This window comes from Fulmarus glacialis, unplaced genomic scaffold (assembly GCF_000690835.1).
Source record: "Fulmarus glacialis isolate BGI_N327 unplaced genomic scaffold, ASM69083v1 scaffold4976, whole genome shotgun sequence".
Lineage (NCBI taxonomy): Eukaryota > Metazoa > Chordata > Aves > Procellariiformes > Procellariidae > Fulmarus > Fulmarus glacialis.
In genome coordinates this window covers 33,680-59,649 of record NW_009217349.1, presented here as the reverse complement: position 1 = coordinate 59,649, position 25,970 = coordinate 33,680, and the positions used below count along the sequence as shown (strand labels likewise).

The window sequence follows — 25,970 nt, the reverse complement described above, 5'->3', positions numbered from 1 at the left end:
AGAAATTAGAAGATAAATTCCCAACCCAGATTGACTGGCTCATCCATTTTCATCTTCATTTCTCACTGATTCTTTAAGGTTAATAATTTTCTGTACTAGACTCTTACTTTCACCTGCCTATCTTCTCTGCCGCTCATAACACTCCCTAAGGAGTTCATTCTCCTTACCGCTTATGTTACCATAGAGATAGGTAGAGTAGAGAAAAAGTTGTATTAGTTTGCCAAATAGAGAGCGTAAGTGAAGCTACAGGAAGAAAGGACACTATTGAGACAATGCTGAATCTCTGACAATGAGCTGAAGTAGCAATGTGTCTCCTCAATAGAGGAATGTGGAAAGGTAATCAGGTAAGAAGGTGGAGAACCTTAACATTCAGAGATGCTCACTATGGAAGGAGCTGAGCCTAGAACTTTGAAGCTCAGGATTTTTGTTTTAGCTCCTAGTCCACCAGAAGAGATAAGACAAGTCAGTAGATATTGAGTTTAATTTGTCTAGTACTTATTTCCAAAATGCAATTTTTTTAATTTAAAAAAAAACTTCAGTAAGCCAATTTTTAAAAGAAAATTTTATGCAAGTGTATTTTCCATATCCAGCAAATTTTTATTTTCCTCATGACCCACCTTTCCCCAGAAACATCGGTTATTATTACTTAGTCTTCTTTTTATTTTCGCATAAGCTTAAAAATGAGAAGTTGAAAGAAAATAATACAAAAACTTTACACCAAAGTGTGCAATTGGAAGTTTTTAATCATGATTTTTAGTGGACAAGAGAGCTTGAAATAGACACCAGGTGCTGTATTCAGGACATGTTCAGGGATGAAAAGGGTAGTCTTTTACACAGTAAAAAAGGGTGGTCTTGTACAAAGTACATTAGGCTTTGTACAACTTTTATAATTAATTCCAAACTTTGTGCAAGGGGAAAATAATTTCATCAAAGGCATTCATGAACTCTGATGGATCCTTATGAGTGAATACAAAACTCATTTACTTGATTAGTTGCAAGTGTGTATACAGATAATTTTAAATTTTAACTGGCTTTGGAAAAATAAAGGGTTCTTTACCTAGCAGCATTTTAGATCATTCTTTTCTCCATTTACTTTATTCTCTGCATGTCATTTTCACTTGAGTACCCCAAGTGAATATATCTTACTTTGAACCTATGCTATGAAACCTACTGTGAATTCCATTCATATTGTTACAGGCTGCCTAAACTGTAGTTTCTATTCAGTGTCATACTATTCTATATATGGTGAGAAAATCAAATTGCAAAAGCAAAGTTCGAGTTTCCTTTCTTTTCAAAGCTTCACTCCTTAGTTACTAATGGCACAGAAATGGTCCGGAGAAGACACAAATGTGATAGTACAACCCACGCTCACTGAAACAGTACCTGAACGGGGCTTAAATCTACATGATTTAAGGAGGATGGAAGAAACCAAACCATTTGTTAAATTTTTTCATTTTTCTGGCTGTCATTCAAAAATGAGCAATCCATCAATCTCACAAAACAATTTTCAAACTGATGAAAGCAAATGTACTTACATACCCATGAGAATGAGGAAAACAATTGATAACATTGCTCAGGTTGTAAGAATTAATTTTAATAAAAACGGTACTCTAAATTCAATCTTGATATAAAGAACAATGTTTTTATACCCCCAAGAAATGACAAAGGTCTAAAGAATATTCAATCCTTGTTTGTTGCTAAGGTGTGATTTCTCCATAGGTATATTATACTAATCTCAGACTTTCCACGCTTCGCTTTCTAAGACCAAGAAAATTCCCCTTCCCTCCTCTTACACTTCCTCTAATGCTCAACTTGGCTTACAGGGCTTTCTTTTGTCCTTGTTTTATTTCTCCTTCTTCTGCAGCATCAAAGGACTAACTTTAACCAGACACAGTATGTTGGGGATGCAGTGATGCTCCTTATGATACTGAAATTTCTCAAACGTCCGATTGTTAATTCTGATTTGTAAACAAGACATCCAAATTTAGGTCAGGAAGAAATTTCTGCAATCTCTGCTAGCAGAAACAACTAGAATGTCAGAAGTGGTCAATTTCTTACACTGAACTTAAGATTTCAAATAACGTTCTATACAATTGCAGTCACTTGGGACACTGATGATAGCCTTTGATACCTCCTTTTTCTGCATGAAGTACCAGTTGTGTTTTTAATATGGTTTTGGAAAGTGTTCTATGGCTAGCATGCAAATGGAAAAGCAAGGATTGTTCTGTGGATCACTCTGCAAAGGTAAGTACTGTAAGCTTTATGTAGATAGAGGGGATAGTTCTGATGACATGGAGTTCTATCATCTTCTCTTCTGCTGTACATTGCCACTACTTGCAAAGTATTCTGTTTATACAGAGATACTGTAAATAAAATTTGCAAAACATTAGTTTTATATATGGAGCTTTTGCAGTGTTACTGTTGCATGACATTTTGAAGTTTTGCCTGAAAGTCATCACCATTACAACTGATCATCAAGTCAGGGAGAAAATGAGTCATTTGATGAAAATCAGCTTATTTTTATTTAAGAAAAAGAAAACGTACGAAACACAATTCTCACTAACTTACAGAAGCAGAACCGATTTACCACCCTCCAGTAACATTCTATATATTGTGTTTAATTACTCTGAGAAAAGAGTAGATGTTCAAACATCTGTTTTCTACACTATAAGCAATTTTTTACTTCAGGCCATTTATTTAACACGATGCATAAAATAAACATTACAAAATATTAAAATGCAAATAAAGCTATCTAGACTTCAGATGATTGAAGAAAAAGTAGATAAATGTTCTTAGAGTAACTAATTTTTTACTGTATCAAATCATAATAGGATTGTAAAGCGTCAGAAGTCACTGCTAGACCTCAGTAAAAAAAAAAATTAAAGTTTTTCTTAATCGTAAGGGAAGAAGAATAAGAAAGTGCATCTTCTTGGTTATTCCACATTAATTTTTTAAGAACAATATTGATGAAATGCTGAAGATGATGATTCAGGAGCTCATTTAAAACTGTCTTCTACCAGTATTTAATTTGGGAAATTTATAAAAATCTGACACAAGACTGGGATAAGGAAACAGGAGAAGTAAGAGAAGAAGTAGTAGTGAGAAAAAGTTGTATATGTAAGAACTAGGGAGACTTTATGGAGAAAGTAAAGGAGAAGATGAGTTGGCTAGTGAGGGCAGGAATAAAGATGGGATGGACAGGTAGAGGATTACTCAGGTAAGATGTATAAAGTTATACAAAATAAGCAGATTGTGCTTTCTAAATATCTCTGTAATGATGTACTATCAAGTAGCACCTACATGCAGAAAAATTACATGAAATGTGCAGAAGCCTTTAAGTTCTACCTCAGACACTAGCACAAATGGTGACATTTCAATTTTTTCAGTATTTGTCAAATGCAATTATTCCTAATACTGTTGAAATTAAAGTATAGAAATCTAAAGAATATGCTAACAATATATTGTAATGTGCGCCAGATTTCAACTTGAAATGCCTGACATTTTATTTAACCTTTACACTTGGCTGAATTGTACAACTACTGCTGTTAGCAAGATCACATTCCGTATGAGTTTTTCACATCTGGAAATTCCCTTGACATCTTTCTCATCCAAAATAGAGTATTTTTTTCAGCATTAAAATAAATCCTGTAACAGAGACCTTCATGTTGTTTTTAAAAGCAAACAATGAATACTTTAAGAGATAAGGAAAATACACAATGATTACCTAAATCCAGTTTTCATTCTTACGCTCATTTTCTTCCTATGCAAAGCACACTCTTTTCAGTGTGTTCCTCTGTCATCTTTTATAATCTTATAATCTACAAGTACCATAACTTCCCCAAACACATTTTAAAGTTTAGAAAAACAGTCAAAACAATATTGTTACCAAAGTGGAAAGAGGAGAACAGAAAAATGCTGCCATTAAATCTCTCCATTGCAATATATTTTAAAGACAAAAAACAGTCCAGCCTGCTATGTAACAAAGCTTCAGTTTCACCTTTGGAAAAAAGAGTTCAAAGTAACTTTAAGATGCAGAAAGAAGATAGAGCTTATTTACAAAGACTTGTTTAAAGATTTAACAATGATTTTTTTTGCCCCCCCCCCCTTGTTTTTTTTAAAAGCCTTCTTGGTAAAATATGCTTTTAAACTGAATGCTGTCAAGGAAAGCATGATCCCAGCGATTATGTGCTGGGTCTTCATTTCACCTTTGAACACTGGAAGACAGCTCTGTAATGAAGTAGTGGGGGTTTTGGGAGGAGCAGGGAAGAACAAAGGCAAAATTCGTTTTGATGAGTTGAATGAAGCCTTGCTAACTAAAATGTCTTCACAAACAGAACAAAAAAAAGGAGTGACAGCTGTAAGTATGCAGGCCAGTAGCTACAGTTTTAATCTAGCTGGGTCAAATTATCTGCTGACACAAATCTATTAATTTCAATGAAATTTCATTATTTTATTCTGGTTTTTTTGAGGAAACATAATTGTTGATGTATGCTAATACCTCTGCTTTACACATGAAACTTTCATGTAGAAAAACTGTATAAAGAAAACCCAAATTATTTTTTATATATACACTTGTCTTTACTACTTCTTATTATCACAGAATATTTGCCCTTGTCCAACCAATCATATCTCATTCTATTAACAGAGTAAGAAAGTTTATGTATGTTGCTGACAAGCATTTTTATCTTCTCATAACAGATCTGTTACTGAGTGGTATACAAATAACATAACATACCACCAAATAAAAGCAGATCTGCCAGCAAGGCATCATCTATCAATTGCAGGCCCAGTATGACATCCATTGTGAAAGTCTAGACATAAACAACAGAAATAAATCATGGATGGAGGTAGCTGAAAATTGTCTTTTGGAGCATTTGTATCTAAAGCTCTTTGTTTTTCTGCTTTGTAACTTTTTAAAGCTAAGGAGAAACTTATCACTGTGAAACACTTCATTTGCAAGTTGGGAGACACCAGAAACTACATTCAATTAATGAAAGAGGTTTGCTTTCTTTTTACTTCAGTTTAGGAAACAACAACAAAGAGAAGGAACATGATTTTTGAGTAAAAAAGACTCTTCCTACGTTATGCTGAGTTCCGTACAGACCACAGCGTTACACAGAAAGTAAGTTTTTTAAACAGCTTTTTGACTAAGAGATCCAAAAAATCAACTCCTTTTAGCAATGAACAGCTTTGAGAAAAGCCACTCTGGCTGATAACAAGCATCTCCTAAGCCACAGAGCTAATAAAGTCTGGTTTCCCATGAAATCCTGTCTCATACGAACTCACTGCTGTCCAGTGAGAGGAATATTCTGAAACATAGCTCCACAGCTAGGACAGCCACACCTCCCTCCTGTGCCCATTCTTTCACGCCCAGGAATAGGTTAGTTTGTGCTGAAACTTTTCATCTGAGGACAATAAAATTTTCTCTTCATCTGGCCACCTACTTCTACTAAAATTCTAGGGACTGTCTTTTTTTGCAACCACTGCCCTATAGTGAAATTAGACCACGACTGGCCAACAGATTCCAAGTTCAAGAAAAGTGAGGAAAAGAGGGGATGAACAGGCAAATAGTCCGATATATATTCCTGTTGTGGTGGCATAAAACCACTTGTGCAATGAATAAGTGATTGGCAGACTTTCTTTAGAAAACAAAAATCATCAATATTCATTCTCAGGTAACTTCCCCAGCACCGACTTACCAAGCCATTTTCTCTCTGTTACACAGTTCCTCTAGTTCTCTGAATCTTGACTTCCTTATTAGACAGTCAGATGTACTGAAGAGGAAAAATGGAAAGATTTTCTGCTTTCCCTAGCTCACAGTCTGACAGCTAAGGCTTTTTTCACAGTGGAGAGAACTGGATTTAAATTTCCAAAGGCAGAAGAATTAATCCTTCTCCCTCACAACCTGAGCAGCTGGTCTGTGCACAAAGCTATTGCATAAAAGGAGGCACTGCTGTCACCCCACCTGGCCTTGCTCTGCAGTCTGCCATGGGTGAATTTTCGGAGGAGACTCAACCTGCTACCACAGATAAGGCATGCTCTACAAATGCTTACTTGGTTAAGACCCTCAGCAGATTTAGAAGGAACAATTAATTCTGGTATATTAACCGGGATTCAACTAACTGCTGCTCAACCTTAGCCTTTAGAAGGTTGCAGTACTTCTGTGCATATTCAAAAGCAAAATTTCTCACACCTGGGAAATTTATGTTAAAACTGGTTGGTCACCAGACAGCAGCTGACTGGGTCTTTTGATGACCACATTTCAAAATAGGACAAAAAAACCACATACAACAAGGTCCAAAATGTCATAGCTGATCTGCCCTGAATCTATATTTCAATACTGTTAAATTCCAGTAACATTCTTCTAACATAGTTTTTTGAGTGTAACTTCCTGGGGTTTTAAAAAAAAAAAACAAACATAAAATAAAGAAGTTTTTCATACAGCCTCAAACACCCATGTTAACTATCATCCAGGTTAAAATCCTTACATCTATCACATACTCGTGGCAGCTGATGGAGCAGAATAAAAACAGTAGTAGCTTCCCATGCTGTAGGGACCTACTTCAAAAAAGCAACACATTTCGTCAGCGTGTTTCAGATGTACTAGATGGCAGCAGAAACCTACTGAGGCCTCTTAATGGCTACAGCTCTCTTTTCAGCTCCACTGCCCAGTCCTGCTTTGGCTCAGAGCAGCTTGAAGTAAGCACCATAAGAAAATATTCCATTAACCCATGAAGCCTATGGTTCAAGTGGGCGTATCTGGCTTCTCTACCTAAACGGCATATGCAAAATTCCTTCACACATCCTTCACTTTCTGAGGACACAAAGCATGATCAGTTACTATTTGGATGACAGGAGCCAAAAAGGGCTGAAACATTGTCATCGCTCAACAGGATTGGTGCAAGTACAGGCTGATCAGGAAAAAGTTGTGATAAGCTTGAATACACTCAGCAAAAATAGTCCTCAGAAAGACTGATCAGAATAGGGAAAAAACTAGCCACTGAACATACCCCAAAACATTTTAAGTTTAAAATACATTGTAACATGGTGAAATCTGTCATATTTTCAAGGAGCTGAAGACCATATGCCTAAATCTTATTAGGATGAGAAAAAAAAAAAAATTTCAAACCTCAGTCTTTGAAGAGCAATAAAACATTCTGAAGGAAACTCATGAGTCAGTCACCTTCCATTTTAAGGTGAAAGAGTTAGAAGTTTGAAACATCTATAATTAACTGAAGACAAGGAAACATGAGGCAACCTAAGTTGAATACTGAGAATATATGGAGAACTTGACCTGAATTTCTTGAACTGGAGAGTATGTCTCCAATACTGTCCTGCAGAATTCCTTAGGAGATGGTGGAGTGGGAGGACAACAGAGAAAAAATTGCTAACAAAGATAAACATAATTTTCTGTCTTTTTCTCCACTAGGATTTACTGTCAGGGCACATTATTTCATGGCAACACCACTAGAAGGAAATATATCCTTAAAATTATCTACTTTATCCATTGCTAAAAAGTGACTGGTCATTGTAACTCAGTTTTCCTAATATAAAATGTAGTGCTGATCACAGAGGAAAAGAGACAGGGAGAAAGTATTGACTGAAATCACAACTCAACAGTAACCATAATAATAAAGCATTTGAAATTGTACAATAATTGTCTAGATTAGTGATAGTATGGGATAGCGTCTTACACAAAGTTCATACCAGTGCTCCCATTATGGTAGTTTTTACTGTCCTCTCCACATAAGCTGCAATGGTATCCGTTAAAATTGGATACAGTGCTTTCAAAATAGGTTCCACCCACTAGAAAGAAAATAGGGGCAAAGAAAGGGTACAGAGTTCCCCAGAACTTCCATAAATGAAGGCCAAAGCTAGGTGGGGGTCACAGCGATGCACCTGTTTTCAAGTTATTGCCCTTTCCGCAGAAAGGCAGATATCTTAATTCAAGGGACAATGATTTATCCATAAAATAAAAACAAAAGACTTCATAACACAAAGACCTCCTCAAACATTATTCATTATATAACTTCCATTTACCTTGAATCAACTGGCCTTCCAACTAAAAAAGAGGTTTTTGACCCCAAAAATCTCAAAAAATGTTGGTAAGACAAAAGATCTATTCACAGCCATACTTTCAGGTTTTAAACTCTTTAAAACCAATTTACAAGCAGCATGAAAACAGAATTTGAATCCTAAAGTACCAGACGTTATGTGAAAGTGGATCATTATTTAAATTACCATTTTTGTACACTGATACTTAACTCTTTTCTCCTAGTTTGATCTGAAGGCTGAATAATTTGCAAAGGATCAAGACATCAAATGTCATTTACAAAATCACTCAGTACTTATTTAGTTAGTGAAGACTTTAATTAAAAACATAATATACAGGTGCCACTCCCTAAAAATGAGAAATACACTTTTTTATTAATTTTTGGTAAGCAATATGAGCAATGAGCTTTAAAACATGCCATGATCCTTAATAGAAATACAAAAATAAGCAGAAATTCATAAACAACAATCCAAAATCAATAATCAAGAGCATGTATTATTTAGTTATCCATGGCAACAAAAGCAAAACATTCATACCTCCACCTGGAATGATCGCCAACTTTGTTTCAACTAGGCCCATTTTAGCAGAAGAGGCTGAAAAACAGAATGTAAATGAGTTCTTACTATATAAGAAAAAAACATTGCAAAATATGTAATAATGACCCACAAGACTGTTAAATTTATTAAATTTCCTTCATAAAGAACAATAAATCACTTAAAAAGCATTTGTTTATGAAAATCTTTAAATAGATGCAACTGATCTGCCTTTAGTGAAAGATCCAACTACGCCCATCAAGTTCTGTACCTTATTAATTTTCACATAGAAAGTAAGCAATTACAGTGAGTAACACAGACTCATTTGCAAAATGTAAAATACTAAAAGAAAAAGACTGTTATCATTTAACATCTAAAAATGGGGTAGAATTCTGTATCTGATTATTATGAATTCTCTAAGGGTCAAACAGCTTTGTATACCCTAAGTTACCGGCAACTGTTCATGACCAAGTTTCCATTTAGTTTCCAACAAATGCCTTTACAGTTCTGACAGCTGGATAGGTCAACGTTCCTCTTTTCAAGTGCTGTTGTCACTTTTCTTTTATAACAGCTTAATTGCTTGTGTAATAATACTCTCACTAACAACTTTTGTTTTTTTCCTGCAACCTGTTTAGATAAAATCAAATCTCCATCTAGAACACTTCAAATACAGAGAAAGAGAATACTTTAATGACTAAATAAAATATCAAAACAACGACATAACCCTTCTGGCAATACTGATAAAATGAAGGTCATAAGAATAAAATAAAGCATGTAACAAAACCAATCCAGCTATCAGTGGTTAGTTGTTTGAAATTAAACATTAGCAAGTACGTAGACAGGTTTCTGCTAAATCCCTCTAAAACAATTGCTTATAAACAACATCAAATACAAAATAAGTTTTATAAGATTGTTGCAAAACAAGGATTAGTCAAGCCATCTGCAACACTAATAATTCTATGTTCTATAAACAGGATTCAGACCTACCTGCCACTCTTATATCACAGGCTAACGCAAGTTCTAGGCCACCACCTACTGCAGTTCCATCTATTGCAGCAATAGTAGGTACAGGCAGATTAGCTGAAAAAGAAAGTACCAATTAACACTGGCCTTATAAAGAACATCTCTGAAAAACCACTTCATGACACTTTATTCAAAGTACAGTCATGCTATGGGAAAAAAGTTTCATAAAACAAAGTGGGTCTAAAAATTGATTGCTCAGCAACACTTCGGCAAAAAAATTGACCCTCCCTCTAATCACCCTGTGGCTGAATAGGTTTGCAAGCCTTTTTCTCTAGCTTCTGCTCACTTTTGACAAAAATCTGAATAGTAAACTCTAAAAACATACATAGCAGAGCTAGGCAAACAATAAATCAGGAATACTTAAAAAAGGCACATACACAAACAGTCCCAGTCGAAATACAGATGTCTTATCATAATCATCTGTGATGCTAGCATAGCTGGAAGCTCTCTGTGTCTTAATATTCCCAGATGCGGTGTGGCCTCCAGTATTGCCCCTTTTCTCCTATAAAGCAGCAGCTAACAGCTTAATGGAATGTGGGAAAGTTTTCAGTCTGATAAACAGAGGCACAGGCTGCCAGTACACATGATAGGTAGCAGGACTCCAGAGGCCTGTGTGATCACAGCATGGTTTGTATTTAATTTATCACCAGTGTTCTGACATAGCGAAGTCATTTAAACATTCAGTTTAAAGTGCTGCTCTCCACCTCCAACAAGTTTAAGTTTCATCAGAAACGCGAAGTTGTTTGATGAAAAATGTATTTTTTACTTGAGAAATAAACTTGTATATTACAGTTTTAATTATATTTAACATAACATTTACCAGAAGCTATCAATAATTTTAAACTATACTCAAACAATATTTGAGTAGTACGTTTTTGCTACTAAAGTTTCAAAGATAGTCAAAAGCAATTCATTAGCTGAACACTTAGATGTACAGCCTGTTGAAATGCTAAACCAACTCTTGACAGCAACAGTTTTTTCTGCAATGTTAAAAAAATATTTTGTTTTAATGTTTTAGCAACTTAAATTCAATGACCAGTTCATTCAGTCTTAATAGGAAATTGAAAAAGAATAAAACCTGCTGCCAAAATATAAATGAAAATGAGGTGTGAGAGAATGTCCTCGCCTTTTAAAATCTGGAAGGGTAATGTGACCAAAAATGATTAATTTAATGTATTAATTACAACTAATACTTCCTTTCTTTAGTGAACTAGGTAGTTCTAAATTCAGAAGTTGTGCTACCTAGCTTACCTTTTTCTGTTCTGACAAATACACTTCAGATAACTTCATTTTAGGGGGAAAAAAAAAAAAAAATCTATTAAATGTTAAGGTATATCAGCATGAATAAACCTGTACACAAACAGGTAGTCTCCCACTGGGTAACAAAACAAAATATAAAATTAAATGAAAGGTTATTTTTAGTTGCAAATGGACATCCTTTTATGATTAATAACTAATGAAAATCCAATTGTCTTTAAGAAAAGAACAAATATTTAGCATTGCTTTTCAAGATTATAACAGACGCTTTAAATCAAAGTCCCTTGGTTGCTGGTTTAGATCATGATTAAAAGTGATTATCTGAATCAATTCCGATGTCAAAAGAGTCTACTGATTACTGTCTGCAACATCAAGCACTTGCAGTCACTTAAAAGAGCCCAAGATACCCATTTTATTTTGCCATCTACCAGAGAAGGCATAGGGAGACAGAGGAATAGGGGTAAAATCTGGTCTTTCTCTATTTACTTTTTCTTAGTTATAATGGATGGCAAAAAGAGAAGGCAACTCTCATTTCCAGCAGGGCCGGGTTGCTGACTGAAACTCATAGCCCCATCATCATAACCAATTTGCCAAACAGTCTTGCAATCCAAGTTCAAGGCTGATATAGCTAGAATTTCTCTTAAAGGTCTGCCCTTGCCATAGGTAAATGAAAAATAATTTGCCTGAACACGAAGGCATAGTCATTATTAACTGTAGTTTCCAGCAGTTACTGCCTGCATGTATGTTCCATTTCTCAGAGACTAGCAAACAGTATTTAGAGCACTATTTACACAACTTCTGCAGCACTCCAAGGCAGACTACTTCCTCTACGATAAGTAACTTCTAGATTTAACTATGGTACAATTCAAGTAGACTATTACACATGGAAACAAAACTTATAGAAAGAACATTATAAAACAGCTTGGTTTCAAGAATTACAGCCAGCATTCCTATCAAGAAATACTAACATTCATAATTCAAAAGGGAGCAAAAGTAGTTTGATGCCATATGTTAGAATCATCACTTCCCAAAGATACTAATTTTAAAGGATCACCTGACGTGGAAGTTGACAATGAATGAAAGGCAAAATACAAATTCTTTACAATAGCTCTGTGCATACCTATCAAAGAATTAAAGAAATTAATCCTTTTAACATGTTCTTGTGAAACATCAGAAAAAGCAATACAGAAATAAATTAGCAATTGTTCTGGATTGTAAACTGAGTTTTTAAGTCACTAGAACATATTACCAAGGGTAAAGCTTCCTGGAATATTCATATTTTGTAGCACAAGAGGCACTTGTCCACGTTTATCTGCATAATTTTAATGCACAACTGCCAAAACTGTTCAGCTCATAACAAAGACAGAGATGATGTTTGACAAATCATGCCCTGTAGATTTAACTGAGTTGTATGCACTCAAATTTTAAGAAAAATAAATTATGTAAATAGACAGGTCAACCTCCACAATGATTCTACATGGCAAGGCTCACTTGCTATGAGTGATAGAAAAAAAAAAAATATTTAAAGCTTTGCCAAGAAGCCCAGTGGTTTTATTCTCTAACATTTCACATTTTTGTCACGCTGTAAATAACAGCTATAAATTTCAGGCAATTGTTGTACTACTAATCATTAGTGCTAGATTCTAGATCTAATACAGGTTTATCAATATGCAATCATGAGCTGCATAGTAAAGTCTACAAAATTAGAAATATATATAAAAGAAACAAAATAATTAAACTAAATTAGAGTACAACACACAGACAAGAGTAGACCATGTATATACACAGATTAATGTTGTTAGAAGTAGTTAAAGAAAGACTAAGTAATAAGCAACATTAAACTGTAGTCAGAGAATTGCACTGAACTACTGTAGTACATCAGTGTGGAATATGAAGGACACTAAATAATAAGCCAGTTCGTACAATGAATTCATAAAGGATTACTTCACACATCTATTGTATTGCAAAACATGCTGCATATTCTGTACATACACTTCCATTCTGTATATAAAACAAGTGTCCCGAGCTAAAGTCAATACTCATGTCTTCATATAACATCAATGCTTAATAACATTACAGAAAAGGAAGGTTCTAAGTACAGTGGAGAAAAAGAACATTCCAGTATATGTTAGTACTAAGTCATCAATGGAGCCAGATATAAGACAAAACCGCATTTCTATATTTGAGATCACAAGAGTAGAAAGAGTTTGGACCAGCTGAAGAAGAGAGAAACATGAACAAGCAGATCAAAATAATTTTTATATATTAAGTTATTTGAGGAATAATCTGTTAGGACAGAAGCAGATATAGCCTGTATAAAAGGGTGTTTATTGGCTATTCAAGACATGATACAGGTGGAGTGACCAACAGGTAAACTGAAGAACTAAGAAATTAATGTCATGCAAAAAACTTCAATAAGAGAAACTAAACATAATAATATATGATACAGCTAGTTAAGTCCAACAAACCATACAAAGCTCAAACAAAAGTTAGAAGAGATGATATACAGCAATACAAAGAAATGGGCCTGTTTCCTACTCTCTAGATCTTCAGCTGAACTTCAGGAATGTATTCCTAAATATATATGTTACATGTAGTTTTAGAATAGGCTGACCAGCAGCATCTTGTAATCTTGGGATGCCTCCTGCCTTCCTGTGACTCTCCATTACTGACAGACATAAAGAGTGGAATAAGCTAAACACTCCCACAATTTTGTCACCAGTACAGAATATCACAGGAGGAGGACTTTGCATTTAAGCACATAAAAACACATGTAATCTGTGAGAAGCAATCTCAAAGAATCACAACTGTTTTGAAGCAGGTAATTGTTATTTCATCTTTAAGTGACTTTCCACATGATGTCCGCTGCTGGTGACTAATAAGGGATTTCCCTTCTGCTTAGAGATGATTATAAGATGAATGAAAGACGAGCATATGAATACAGGCACCAGGTCTGGAGGATTTGACCAAGAAATAGTTTCTCAGATGTGTGTCACAAAGCCCACACGGCTGATTCATATATTGCGGACACTGACATTCCCCAAATAGATCATAGAAGTTGCCTGTATTCCATTAACCTGAATCGTATGTGACTATTTAGTCCTCTGACTAATTAATTTAAAAAGTTCTTATAAAATTACAGATATGTAAGATAATATCTGAGAGGGAACTGAATTACATTTGGTACTTTCTTAGTAACTATCAAGCAGCCTTTTTCTATTCCTGCACAACCTCACTTTCTCACTACTGACAGACAATGAAATGGTCTGATCAACTAGGAAAAATCTACTTTCCACAGATATTGACGAAGAAGGAAGGAAGAAGTATGAAGAATACATAAATAAACACAGTAAAAACAAAATGGCAACAATTTATATATTAAAGTAGTCTTGCCTTTATGAAACATTACATACAGTAGATTTTAAATAACAGGCAATAAACACATTCTTTAGACAACGTCCAAGGGCTCAAAGGAAGACCTATCACTATTACTAGTCCCTTTACTGAGAGTTCCTGAAATAGACAGAGGAAGAATAATACGGTGTCGTGGTTTAACCCCACACAGCCGCTCACTCACCCCCGCTCCGGTGGGATGGGGGAGAGAATCGGGAGGGCACAAGTAGGAAAACTCCTGAGCTGAGATAAAACAGTTTAATAATTGGAATAAAACAAAATAGAACAGTAATAGTAACAGTGAGGACAACAACAACAACAGAATATACAAAGCAGGCGATGCACAATGCAACTGCTCACCGACCACCGACCGCGTGTCACGAACGGGGGGGCAAGCCCCCCCACACACCTGGTTTTTATACTGAGCATGACGTCACATGGTATAGAATACCCCATTGGCCAGCTGGGTCCACCACCCCGGCTATGCTCCCCCCACCCCGTTCGAGCATCACCCAGCAACAGCCAAAGCATCAATGGGCCATCAACGCTCCTTTCATACCATACCCAAAACACAGCACACCCCCAAGCTACTGGGGAGAAAGTTAACTCTGTCCCAGCCGGAACCAGGACATACGGTTATCCAGAATTCCGGACTTTGTGATTTGTGTTCCCGGTCAACCTACACCACGTGTCCAGATTGATTAATTTAAAATATACGACACCCATAAAAAGAGTTACTAATTTAGAATGTATCAACTCCAAAGAGACCGACCTCGTAAGAGTGGCTTCCTCGCTTGCTAAGTAAATTTATACCTGTAGTATTTTCCGTTAGCAACTGCACCACATATTCATACAAAAGGAAGAAACATTCTCAAGCTAGGCACAAAATTTTGAGATCTAGGCTGTTCATGTGCCAATGATCTTTCTATGAGAACCATACATTTGTAGCTTGACAGCAGTTTCAAACAATCAACCTGAAGAACACCTGTAGTATTCCGTCCTACTTCTCATTAATTATCAACAGACAGCCAATGGTCTAAGAATTCTTTCCCAGTACTGATGGAGAAGAAAGTAGTGAGAGCGCTCTATTTCCCTCAAAAGATGTGAGTCTCCAACTAAGATAGAAGTAGCAAGAGAATTCAAATTTACATGGCAGCACAACTGAGTTCCCACACAATGGAGAAATAGATTGTCCAAGCTATTTATTCCACATGTGCATTTCTGATTATCTGACAAATTATGTTGATTAGTGCACAGCTTACTAGGACAAGCAACTTCAGGGGGCATTTCTACCAGCTCATTTTTCGTTTTGAATAATGGATTTCATAAAACATAACGCAAGGAGGATGAATTGTCTAAAAATATCCTGCATACTGTATTACATAGATTACTGGAGGAAAGTATGCTATAAATTGAGGGATATATAAAAAGTTCCACAATTCATTATCTAAGTCAAGCAGATTAAGAAAGCATGCAAATATCTGCCTACATATACCTGCAGCATGTGAGAAACCTGTAAATCACAGAATGGTTGAGGTTGGAAGAGACCTCTGGAAGTCACCTTGTCCAACCCCCCTGCTCAAGCAGTGTCACCTGAAGCAAGCTGCTCAAGCTCATGTCCAGATGGCTTTTGAAAATCTCCAAGGAGGTTACCTCCTTAGGTAATCTATGCCAGTGCTCAGTCACCCTCACAGTAAGTAAGCGTCTCCTGATGTTCAGGAGGAACCTCCCGTGTTCCTGTTTGTGCCCATTGCCTCTGGTCCTGTCACTGGACACCACTGGAGATAGCCTAGCTTCATCTTCTTAACACCTTCCCCTTCAGGTATTTATATATGTTGATGAGATCACCTCCTTAGCCTTCTCTTCTCCAGGCTGAACAGTCCTAGCTTGCTTAGCCCTTCCTCATAGGAAAGATGTTCCAGTTCATTCATTATCTTCATGGCCCTTTGCTGGACTCTTCCACTAGCTCCATCCCTCTCTTGTGCTGGGGAGCCCAGAACTGGGGACAGTACTCCAGCAGTGGCCTCACCAGTGCTCACCAGGAGAGGGGAAGGATCACCTCCCTCCACCTATTGGCAACACTCCTCCTAATGCAGACCAGGATACCATCAGCGTTCTTTGCCACAAGGGCACAGTGCTGTCTCTTGTTCAACTTGGTGTCCACCAGGACCTGTAAGGCCTCTTCTGCAAAGTTGCCTTCCAGATCGTTAGCCCCCAGCATGTACTAGTGCATGGGTTTGTTTCTCCTCAAGTGCAGGACCTCGCACTTTCCTTTGTTGAACTTAATGAGGTTCCTGTCAGCCTATTTCTCCAGGTTACTGAGCTCTGAACGATGGCACAACCCTCTGGTGCATCAGCTACTCCTTCCGCTTTTATATAATCAGCAAATTTGCTGAAGGTACACTCTGTCCCATCATCCATTAATTTATAAAAAGAATGGTCACATGCCCCAAAAATGTCTAAACACAACTAAACACATATTAGTCGACTGCATTATTGATGGGTCAGCCATTAGGAAAGCAAGAAAGAAGAAATAGAATTCACATCATAGAGTGAAAATGTCAAATGAAGAATTATAAATTTGGGGTTTATTATTACAAAACAACTTATTTACATCCTATTTATCTTCAGTGACTATTTCAACTAACAATAGTTTAAAACCACATAATACTGCAAGTCTATAGGCCGATTCCTACACCAGCAATGTTGAAAGAAAGTTTCGAGATCTGTTACTTTACAGAGTTTCTTTACCAACCCAAAATCTGCAAGTTTTCTGACTACAACTTTGGAAAGAGTTTTCAAAAGGCCACAGATGTAAACAGGAATTTTGCATTGGCATTAGTGATTATTTAAAACTACATGCTAGCTTGCTATAATAACTGGGAATGGATTTTTAATTTGGTTTTAAAATAATTATGTTTATAGGTAAATATTCATATCTTGTAACTCAGAATAGACTTCTCTTCCACCTGTTCACTACCCAGATTTTTGATCTCTCTTGGTGATGTTGCTCTTAAGCGTAAATTTAAGATTTTTTCCCTTCAGTTTTTCCCTTGAGTGGCAAGTAGAGGCAGTCCCTGGGCAATTATAACTGAAATATTCTTTATATTAGGAACATTTTAATAACAAAATTACACTTTCACATACCTTAATTTATGTCACAGGAAATCAGAAAAATAATTGCAACACAATACTGTATCTTGATTTGATCTTTTGGGATCTTTTCCTGAAGAACAATAATAACACTAAGATGGCATAGGAGCTTTGCACTTAGACAGCAATGTGAGTTGTGTTTCACGCATTTACCTTGCCTGGTAAAATCTGCTATCAAGTCAGTGACTACAATAGTTTGCATGCATTTTCAATTGCAAGCACCACCACCAAAAAAAGCTTTTCTATGGGGAAAAAAGCTAACAAACCCCAAATATTTCAACAAGCACTTTCATCCATTCTATAACACTATGAAAACCAACCAATGTATGTAGCAACATACAAAAGTGGCTAACAGAGACTGTCAAATCTTCCTATATGAACTTGAAGCAAAGAAGATTGGTAAAACTGTTTTTGTGCAAGGCAAGTAATGAAATGCTACAAAGCTTTACCTGTCATAATTGCAAAAAGAATGAAAAAGCAGTTACTGAGAACAACTTATATATTCACATATATTTTAAAAATATCTCCATCTGCAAAACGTGACCACACTTTTAAGTCTGAACGGTCTACATGTGCATTTGGATACACACAATTCTTCTCCATACATTTGATAGTTACAACTGTGAAAGGCTTTTAGCTACACTCCAATTCCTGTGCTTCGGATAAGCAGCTTAATAAACTGCTACTGTTGATAGATTTATTTGAACATTATTATCTTTGCTTTAACACCTTCAGAGTTCAGGCAGGCAATCAGTAGCAAGAAAGAGCTGCATAAAAAACCCTATTTTTTAGTACTTGTAAAGAAATTTTGCTTTTTAATGAAAATGGTTACTGCACATTGCTTACATGTTGATTATTAAGCAAAAGATATTAGTAAAGTTTATCTTCCCTTTATTATAACAGTAGCTAAACGGTTTTCTTAAGGTATCACCCTCAGTCCCATTAATTTCCAGGTTTCCTCCAGTGATCACTCACCCTTATCAATGACCTAGAAAAAATATTTTTGAATTGACAAAAAATACTTAATATAGAAATATTATGTTCTTAATTTTAAAATTTTCTATTTGGTACTTTATTATTGGTAGGTAATAGGGACAGTGTGTTTTATATTCTTGATAATAGGAGCAAAAGCTGGGAAACTAATGGGAATGAAAGAGGTGTTGTAATCAAACTCTTCAGCTACAGTCTTCTGTAGCCAACACTCCCATGATTTTCTTTTCGAACTATATAAAATAGTTTGGATATTTCATTCATCTTCAGTGATACACTTCAGTTTGAAAAACAGATTCCTCAGTTTCTTCATATTTACTAATGTTTCTTCTTGTAGTCTTATTCTGCCCTCAGTAAAACAATAATGAAGTAAACCCTAGATGACAGAATCTACTTTCTGTGCAAATGAAGAAAAGCTTTGGATATAAGAAAAATGAAAATTATTTCTTGTATTTCTTATCCTTACTAAGTACATTTAAGAACTTATTATTCACACAAATAGCATAGCACATATTCAAGCACTGAATTTACAAAACAAAAGGATAATGCCAAGGATAAGTTATTTCAATTACATTTTTACATGCTACTTCTATGTAAGTTTTTTTCTTTCTTAGAGGAGCACACAAAATAAAATTCAAATAGCACAACTATAATCCCTAATAGCTAAGAGAATCCAATGGGACAAGTTTTTCATTTTTTTATTGTCTACTTGTTTGATTTACCGTATGAAGATAACACATACTCTAGTACCAGTAGCATTCTTGTTTGCCACAATACGAAGAAAATGCCACAGTCTGCGACCATTTCTGGAATTTTTCTCCTGTATCTATTTTCAGCAGTATTCCATATACCTACATTCCCCACTCTAACGCTAAAATATCTTTATCTCTAAATTAGCTTGATATATTAAGTCATTCATTGAACACTACAGAGGGAACACCCCCTAATGTTTCACAGTAGGCATAATTTCTTATTTTTTTATAAACTAGCTCAGTAACATCATCAAAGCAGCACATACCTAGGCAAAAGCCGTGTTCAATACAAGACTTGAACATGCTATTCTGAAGTCAAAGCCTAGTGCTGGGCTCAAGCAATAAGCTTAGGATTTCTTCGATAGAAGAGCAGCATAATACTTTAGGTACCATGCCAGGAGTCGCTGCCCTTTGAATACCAATTGGTTCTAGGAACAGAGCCAGAGACTGAGACAGGCAAAAGAGCTAACAAACTATTTCTTCTCATTCAGGGATTGAAACATGCAATTTCAAACCTGAACAGGGCGAGGAAAGGGTACCAAGTTTCCCAATGCATCAAACATACACAATGTCGCTCCCTAGAGAAGGAAGCCGTGGACAGCAAGTCATACTGGAGTACTTGGAGGCCTGTTTTAACAGTCAATGTGCAAACTGGCTATGTTGATCTCAATAAACCATTTGAGCAAGTAGCACCTTTCTTTTGGTACAGTTACTTTTTGTGGGAGAAAAATTAAAGAGCCATGTCCAGAGCACAGTCTCTTCTCCTCACAGAACAGAATTCGGAATTACTACCAGAAGGAAAACTAAACTACAGCTGAGTCTATGTTAATTTTCGTCAAGGCTGTGCAGCAGTGCCAGGGATCAAAGTAATGAATCAGCAATGCAAAGCCACCTCCTTCCCTAATCTTCAGATCTATAAGAAAGGACAATCAGCTCATTCTAATATTCAGGTCCTCTGTTTCTGCATCTTTTTTTATAACAGTTTTTAGAAAGTTATTATTATGGGGAAAAAAGTGTATTAGCAATTGTGGAAGCAATGCTGTCATATAAATAGCTAATAAACATCTTGGTAGACAAGTTTAATGTTGCCTCTATAATGGTACAGAGTTTAGCATTGTGTTTTTTAATTAAAAACAATCCAATGCAATTTGACAAAGCCCATAATTTCAGCTCTGCAAGGACAGTACTATCTATTTAGGAAACACACAATACTTAGTCAAAGGGTATCTTAAATTAATTCAATGTTAAGAGAAGCAGTAAATCTACTACTGGAAAACAACCAAGAGCTCAGCAATGCGTTCAGAATGCTAGCAGTCTTGGATTGTATTAGCTATGCTCTACACTTAACTGAACAGGGAAAAACTTATAACACAGCAAAAGAAATACTGTGCCAAAATCTCCCTTTCACAGTGTCAGCAACATAGAGAGACCATGATGCCTAAGAATGGCTGCTAAGCACAGTACTGCTAGCTGTAAATTTGTCCTTTTTCAAATTTGATAGCTACCTGTGATATTTATTTCAGCTTCCCAATGAATGCTTTTTCAAGTTATATCCTATATCTGCTCTTCCCTAAGAGAGAAACCTACAGTTTTTCTCACTGGATTTCCAAACTAGAGCATTCCATCTTTGCTGCCCAGATTTACCTCCAGCAAACACTGATGGATTTGGTCGACGTTACATAAGCAGTCACTTCTCGGAGTAATAATCAGGTCTGGAGTGTTCATTACTAAACCAGGATTTTTAATGTTAACCAAAGCTCCATAGAAGCCCCAGAAACTCAAATAGTAAAATAAGGCACTGCACTGACCTCTTCAATGATCATTCTTGCTTATTTTTGACACTTTACAATGGGAAGGTGGGATGGCAGTTAACAGACCAGAAATCAAGTGAAACTTACATAGTCCTGATCCCACTCTTGGGACCTCTAAGATCAAGTTTTAACAGCTTGCATCCAAAAGAAAACTGTGGCATATAATGTGGCACAATCTAAGAATTTCCAAGGATGCATGATCTTCAATAGTCAAAAAAGGAACTACTTGAAGAAGAGACTGTTCACCTGAAGGATGAACAAGAGCACTCTTTTAGTAAATTGAAAGTTTCGTGATGACTGAGAGAAGCCAGAATGACAGAAAATTGCTAAGGAGGAAAAAAACACAAATCTGTAAATAAAAAGTTGTATCTGCTTTGAATAAAATAAAAAGCACACAATAAAAAAAACAAATGCAAGTAACTGACCGCTTTCATTCAGGATGATCTCATTCAAATTGGACTATGTCAAAACTAATCACGTCTGTGAAAATTAGTCTAAACAAAGTTACTAAATACTTATTAAAGTTATATCACAATTTATGCATCAAAACTAATCAGATGCCTTAAGCAAAGCACTATAAGGTTTCTTAGAATAGAACAGTCCAACAGAAAACAAGTAAAATTAGTATTTTACTAAAAGTTTCTTCCTTAGCTTAGTTCAGATCTAGGTTCCATTAGGCCACGAGTAAGGTGTTTTGCCTCCAAATGTGACATGAAAATCAAGCCTGACCACACTTTAACTTTGATTTTAAAAAGTAACCAAGAAAGTCAGTCTCCAATTCTTTTTTCCCCATTTGTGGGATTTAGGTAGTTACGCCTATATTCTTTGGAAGAGCTTTGCTAACCAATGGTGCTTCTCACTTATTAGAGGTTGGGGCCAAATGTCACTCTGAGTAACTACAAGTATTTGCCGAGTTGAAATTCATTCTGCAGCTTCACTTTTTCTTTCTGTTAAACAAGGTGTTTTTCTGGAGGAGAGTGGTTACTGCATTCACCCCATACGTAGCCTCAGTTTGTTTTGCAACTGAAATCCCAACAGATATATATACAGATATATAGAGAGATGTATATATACCATATATACAATGGTAGTATCACAGTCCAGACCCCACAGCCAATATAAAGAACAACATGGACTTAATGGGAGTCATACCATAAAATATATGCTGAAGATCTGACCCATAATGATGGTGGGTTTTTTTTTTCCCCCAAAGCATCAAAAACAAGGTTTCTGGGAGTCAGTCACATTTGATTTCATTTAGTGAGGCCTGTTTTGTTGTGCATGGTTGCAAGAGATCTATTAATGCTTTTCTCCCCTAGTTTTTTGAGGGTATAGCCAGCCTTATATCAGTAACAAAGAGCCTCAAGGCAGAATATAGTAATGGATAAGTAGTCTTACTATTAAAAAAAACCCAAACAACAAACAAACCCCCACAACTCTAGTATAATTTTAGCAAAAGCAACCACTGCTAAAAATAGAGGCTCTTTTGATTTTTTCCCCTCTCAGCTTAAAGCTCTAAGAACTGCAACTAACAGCTCAGTACAATTTTTTCAGCTCTTTAAGTGCTTATTTTTATACCATATTTACTGCAGTCTTAATACTTCACCCAAATTTAGCAAGAAGTTATAAATTAATCCCATAAAAACAAGTGCAGTATGCTTTTAATTTCCAGAAAATTCTCTTCTGTAGCTGTATTCCAAAATGATACTATAGCTTTTTAGAAAACTACTAGCATAAGGATTTTAAATGTAATGAAATTGACAGGAACTAAAGAAAGCCAAAGCATGTCAATTCTGAAAAGCTAAGTTTATCCAGTTTTCCCAGATGTAATTAACCTTTCGTGTATTTTGTCTACAAAGATAACTGAATGGTCTTCTTACTGAAAATACTGTTAAAAAGAAGCATCTCCTTACAGGGTCACACATCTGAACACAATCGCAATTACCAAAACATGACCTACTTCTGAAAAGCAAAAAGTAGAACACATTTTAAATGAGATTACAGCATTCAACTTGGATAGAAAAAGAACGAAGTGGGAAATTGGAAATATTGTTCCCTGGCTATATAGCATTCTGCAGTGGCAAATAATAATTTTAAAATTGTTTCCTCTCTTTAACCATCTCACAATATTCTGGTTGCTGCTGGGCAGGAAAAATATCATTATTATTTTCAATATACAGATTCACTGCAGTAATGAAATGCAAACACAATGTCCCATCAGTTCTACAAAAATTATGTTCTGTAATGCTAGATGACTTCTTCAGAAGAAAAAAAGAAGAACTGAGAACCGCTGACTTGCTACAAAATTAATGTTCACTTCTATTCACAAGGGCATCACACAACATGATGCCTTGTGCACCATCTAATCTAATCTCATTTATAAAATCGACTTTTTTATATTCTCTATCAGTTCTTGATGTAGGGAACCACATTTTAAATTGCTCTGCAAAGACCCTTCAGAAAAATGTTAGATCCATCCTATAAATACATCTACCATTGGCATAATGTGTTCACAAACAACAATGCCTCAAATATGTATATTGTGGGAATACTGAAAAATAAAAGCTACTTATAAATATGCATGTCCAAACATATATGATATGAAAATTGACCAATAACATTAGAAGTGATACCTCAATATTCTTCTGTAATCTCATAAAAAAGCCTTTAAGAAAAATGAACTGGGAGATGGCCAAATATAATGCAACCATTAAAGAACCTTCTAGTGACTGTTTTGTTTAGTGTTTTAAAGCAGAAATGGCAAAATGGGGAAGGGAGAAAGGAAGGAGTGAGGGAAGGAGGGAGGGAGAAGGGAGAGAAAGAGGGGAAGAAGGGAGAGTGGAGAGAGACACCCAACCTAAGCAAAAGTTTTGTTACAATATCGGGTGAGGGCTATGTTCAAATTCTCTCTCTTTTCCAACCTGCAGCATGTCTAATTCCTGTTACTACATCCCCTCACAAACTTTCCTATCTAGGTACTTCAGTGACCTAGATTATCAAATATTAATTCCACTTACTCACAATTTCATGCTTCTTTCTTGAGAAAGAGAGTAGAGATCAATGAATGAAAGCAGTCATACTGATTTCCTAAACTTCACTGTTAGCATAATGATCCACTGTAAACTTTTTAGATAACACTGAAAATTTGCTTACATATTCAGGAGTTAAACACTCTCACAGGAACCTTAACAAAGTTGAAGACAATCAAACATTTGTCTTAAAGTCTTTTAAACTCTGAAGCAAAACAAAGCATCAAATCACTCTGTGTATTTCCCAGTCATTCAGTGCAGAATGCCAAATCCAAATATTTCTTTAGACTTTAGGAATTTTCTCACTTAAAAAATTAAAAATAATCAAATTTTTAAAAATTATTTCCTGATCATAGGAAAATCTTAAAACCAATGGTCCCTATTTAAATGTTAGTAGCAGCTCAGGAAGTATTTCCAGTAACTTCAGTCCAAGAAAGGCTGAAAAATTATTACTTAGAGCTAAGGAAACCTCCCAAAAATCTTACAAAGTAACTAAATGGAACAACTTGTTGCCTCTTGCTCTGCATTCCAATAAAAGGACAAACGCCAGCATGAAATACAGTATCAGCTGCAGGAAATTAATGATCTATTCACTTCTAGATATTTTACTGATTTTATTTATTTAAAGAGCCCTGAGGATCTGCTTCAAAGACAAAACATTAATTCAAGAACACAAGTATCTCCATGAAGTACCTAATCAAAGCCTCATTCTTCAGTAGTCTATCATTTACCTGCAAAAACATACTGGTTTACATTCATAACATTCTGCAAAACCAAAATCTGACCCAATGTTATTATGGAAATGCATCTAAAAACATTCTCTGAGAAACAATTTATTCCTCATAGTTTTGTGCCAAAATTTCAAGTGACAAAATATGTTGCATATGTAAATCAAATCTATAAAATTAATTGCTTCAAACTTGGTACACTTGAGTTCTCTTTTTGGCAAAACATATCAGCAATGCCCTGTTGAAAGACAGTCAAAACTGATCAGCAGAGATGTAGAAACATAATGATTTGATGGTGAATTCATAATGTAAAATTTACAGAGAAATTACTATTCTTAAAAACTGGTACAAGTCAATTAAAATCCTGAACTATTAACAGGTTTTACTACACCAGAACAAGTGCATATTAAACACAATTTTAGAAGGCCTTAGTAGCTAACTTTCTATCAACAGCTGATGTTTAACATGTTTCTAAAATGTATTAAAGACTGTATTAATTATACCAACCACAACAATGCAATAGTAAAAATTAAATTCTAAAATACTTGGATATCACAGAACAAGCCATCCTTTATGAAAACAGCAGGGCAAATCACCTCTATTTCAGTTGACATTTAGCTTTTTCTAGCATTCTAAAAAAAAGTCCAACTTGATTAGGAACATTTTAAAAGTAGTAACGCACCATAATTCGTATTTACCAATACAAATAGTTGTGGATATCCTACTACCTGTCAAGAATTAATCATGAACGCTTATGTCATTCCTCTGATCTAACCCTTCTAAGGTTACAGTTAAAATATCATTGTTCAAGGGAGAGGCTACGTACCCATGTCATTAATAGTTGCTCTTGCTTTTGAGACAAAAGAACTAACTTCACTTGAGTGCATTTTTGCTCTTTCTTTAAGGTCAGCACCTGTAAGTGACATTTCACATACAAGTTAGCAAGCTGTATACAGTATAGTAAATACATTTTCAAAAGTAAAATATTCCTGTACTCAAAAAAAATTTAAGTCTACTTTGAGACAAGGACAGTTCAAATTGATCACATTCATTTGCCACAGATTTCAAGGAAAACATGGACTGTTTATCAAGGAAAAACAAAAAAAAACCCAAAACAAAACAACAACAAAAAAAATCAAATTACCCATCACCAGATTTTCACTAAGTATATTCTTCCCAGTGACATTTCTTCTTCTCATATTAAAATAGTTTATGAACAATAGCATTTATGCTAATATTTCATCTGAC

The 25,970-nt window shown here is 35.5% G+C and overlaps 1 protein-coding gene across 1 annotated transcript in view; it reads right to left on the bottom strand.

Moving 5' to 3' along the window:
• Positions 1–7,707: 7,707 nt before the first annotated feature.
• LOC104070703 (methylglutaconyl-CoA hydratase, mitochondrial-like) overlaps positions 7,708–25,970 on the bottom strand; it is a gene marked incomplete at both ends in the record, with an annotated part of 44,478 nt that continues 26,215 nt past the window's right edge. The window contains 4 exons of the mRNA XM_009579623.1: positions 7,708–7,806; positions 8,590–8,646; positions 9,574–9,666; positions 25,549–25,635. Of these exons, the coding sequence (XP_009577918.1) occupies positions 7,708–7,806; positions 8,590–8,646; positions 9,574–9,666; positions 25,549–25,635 (336 nt within the window). The remainder of the gene's footprint in view (positions 7,807–8,589; positions 8,647–9,573; positions 9,667–25,548; positions 25,636–25,970) is intronic.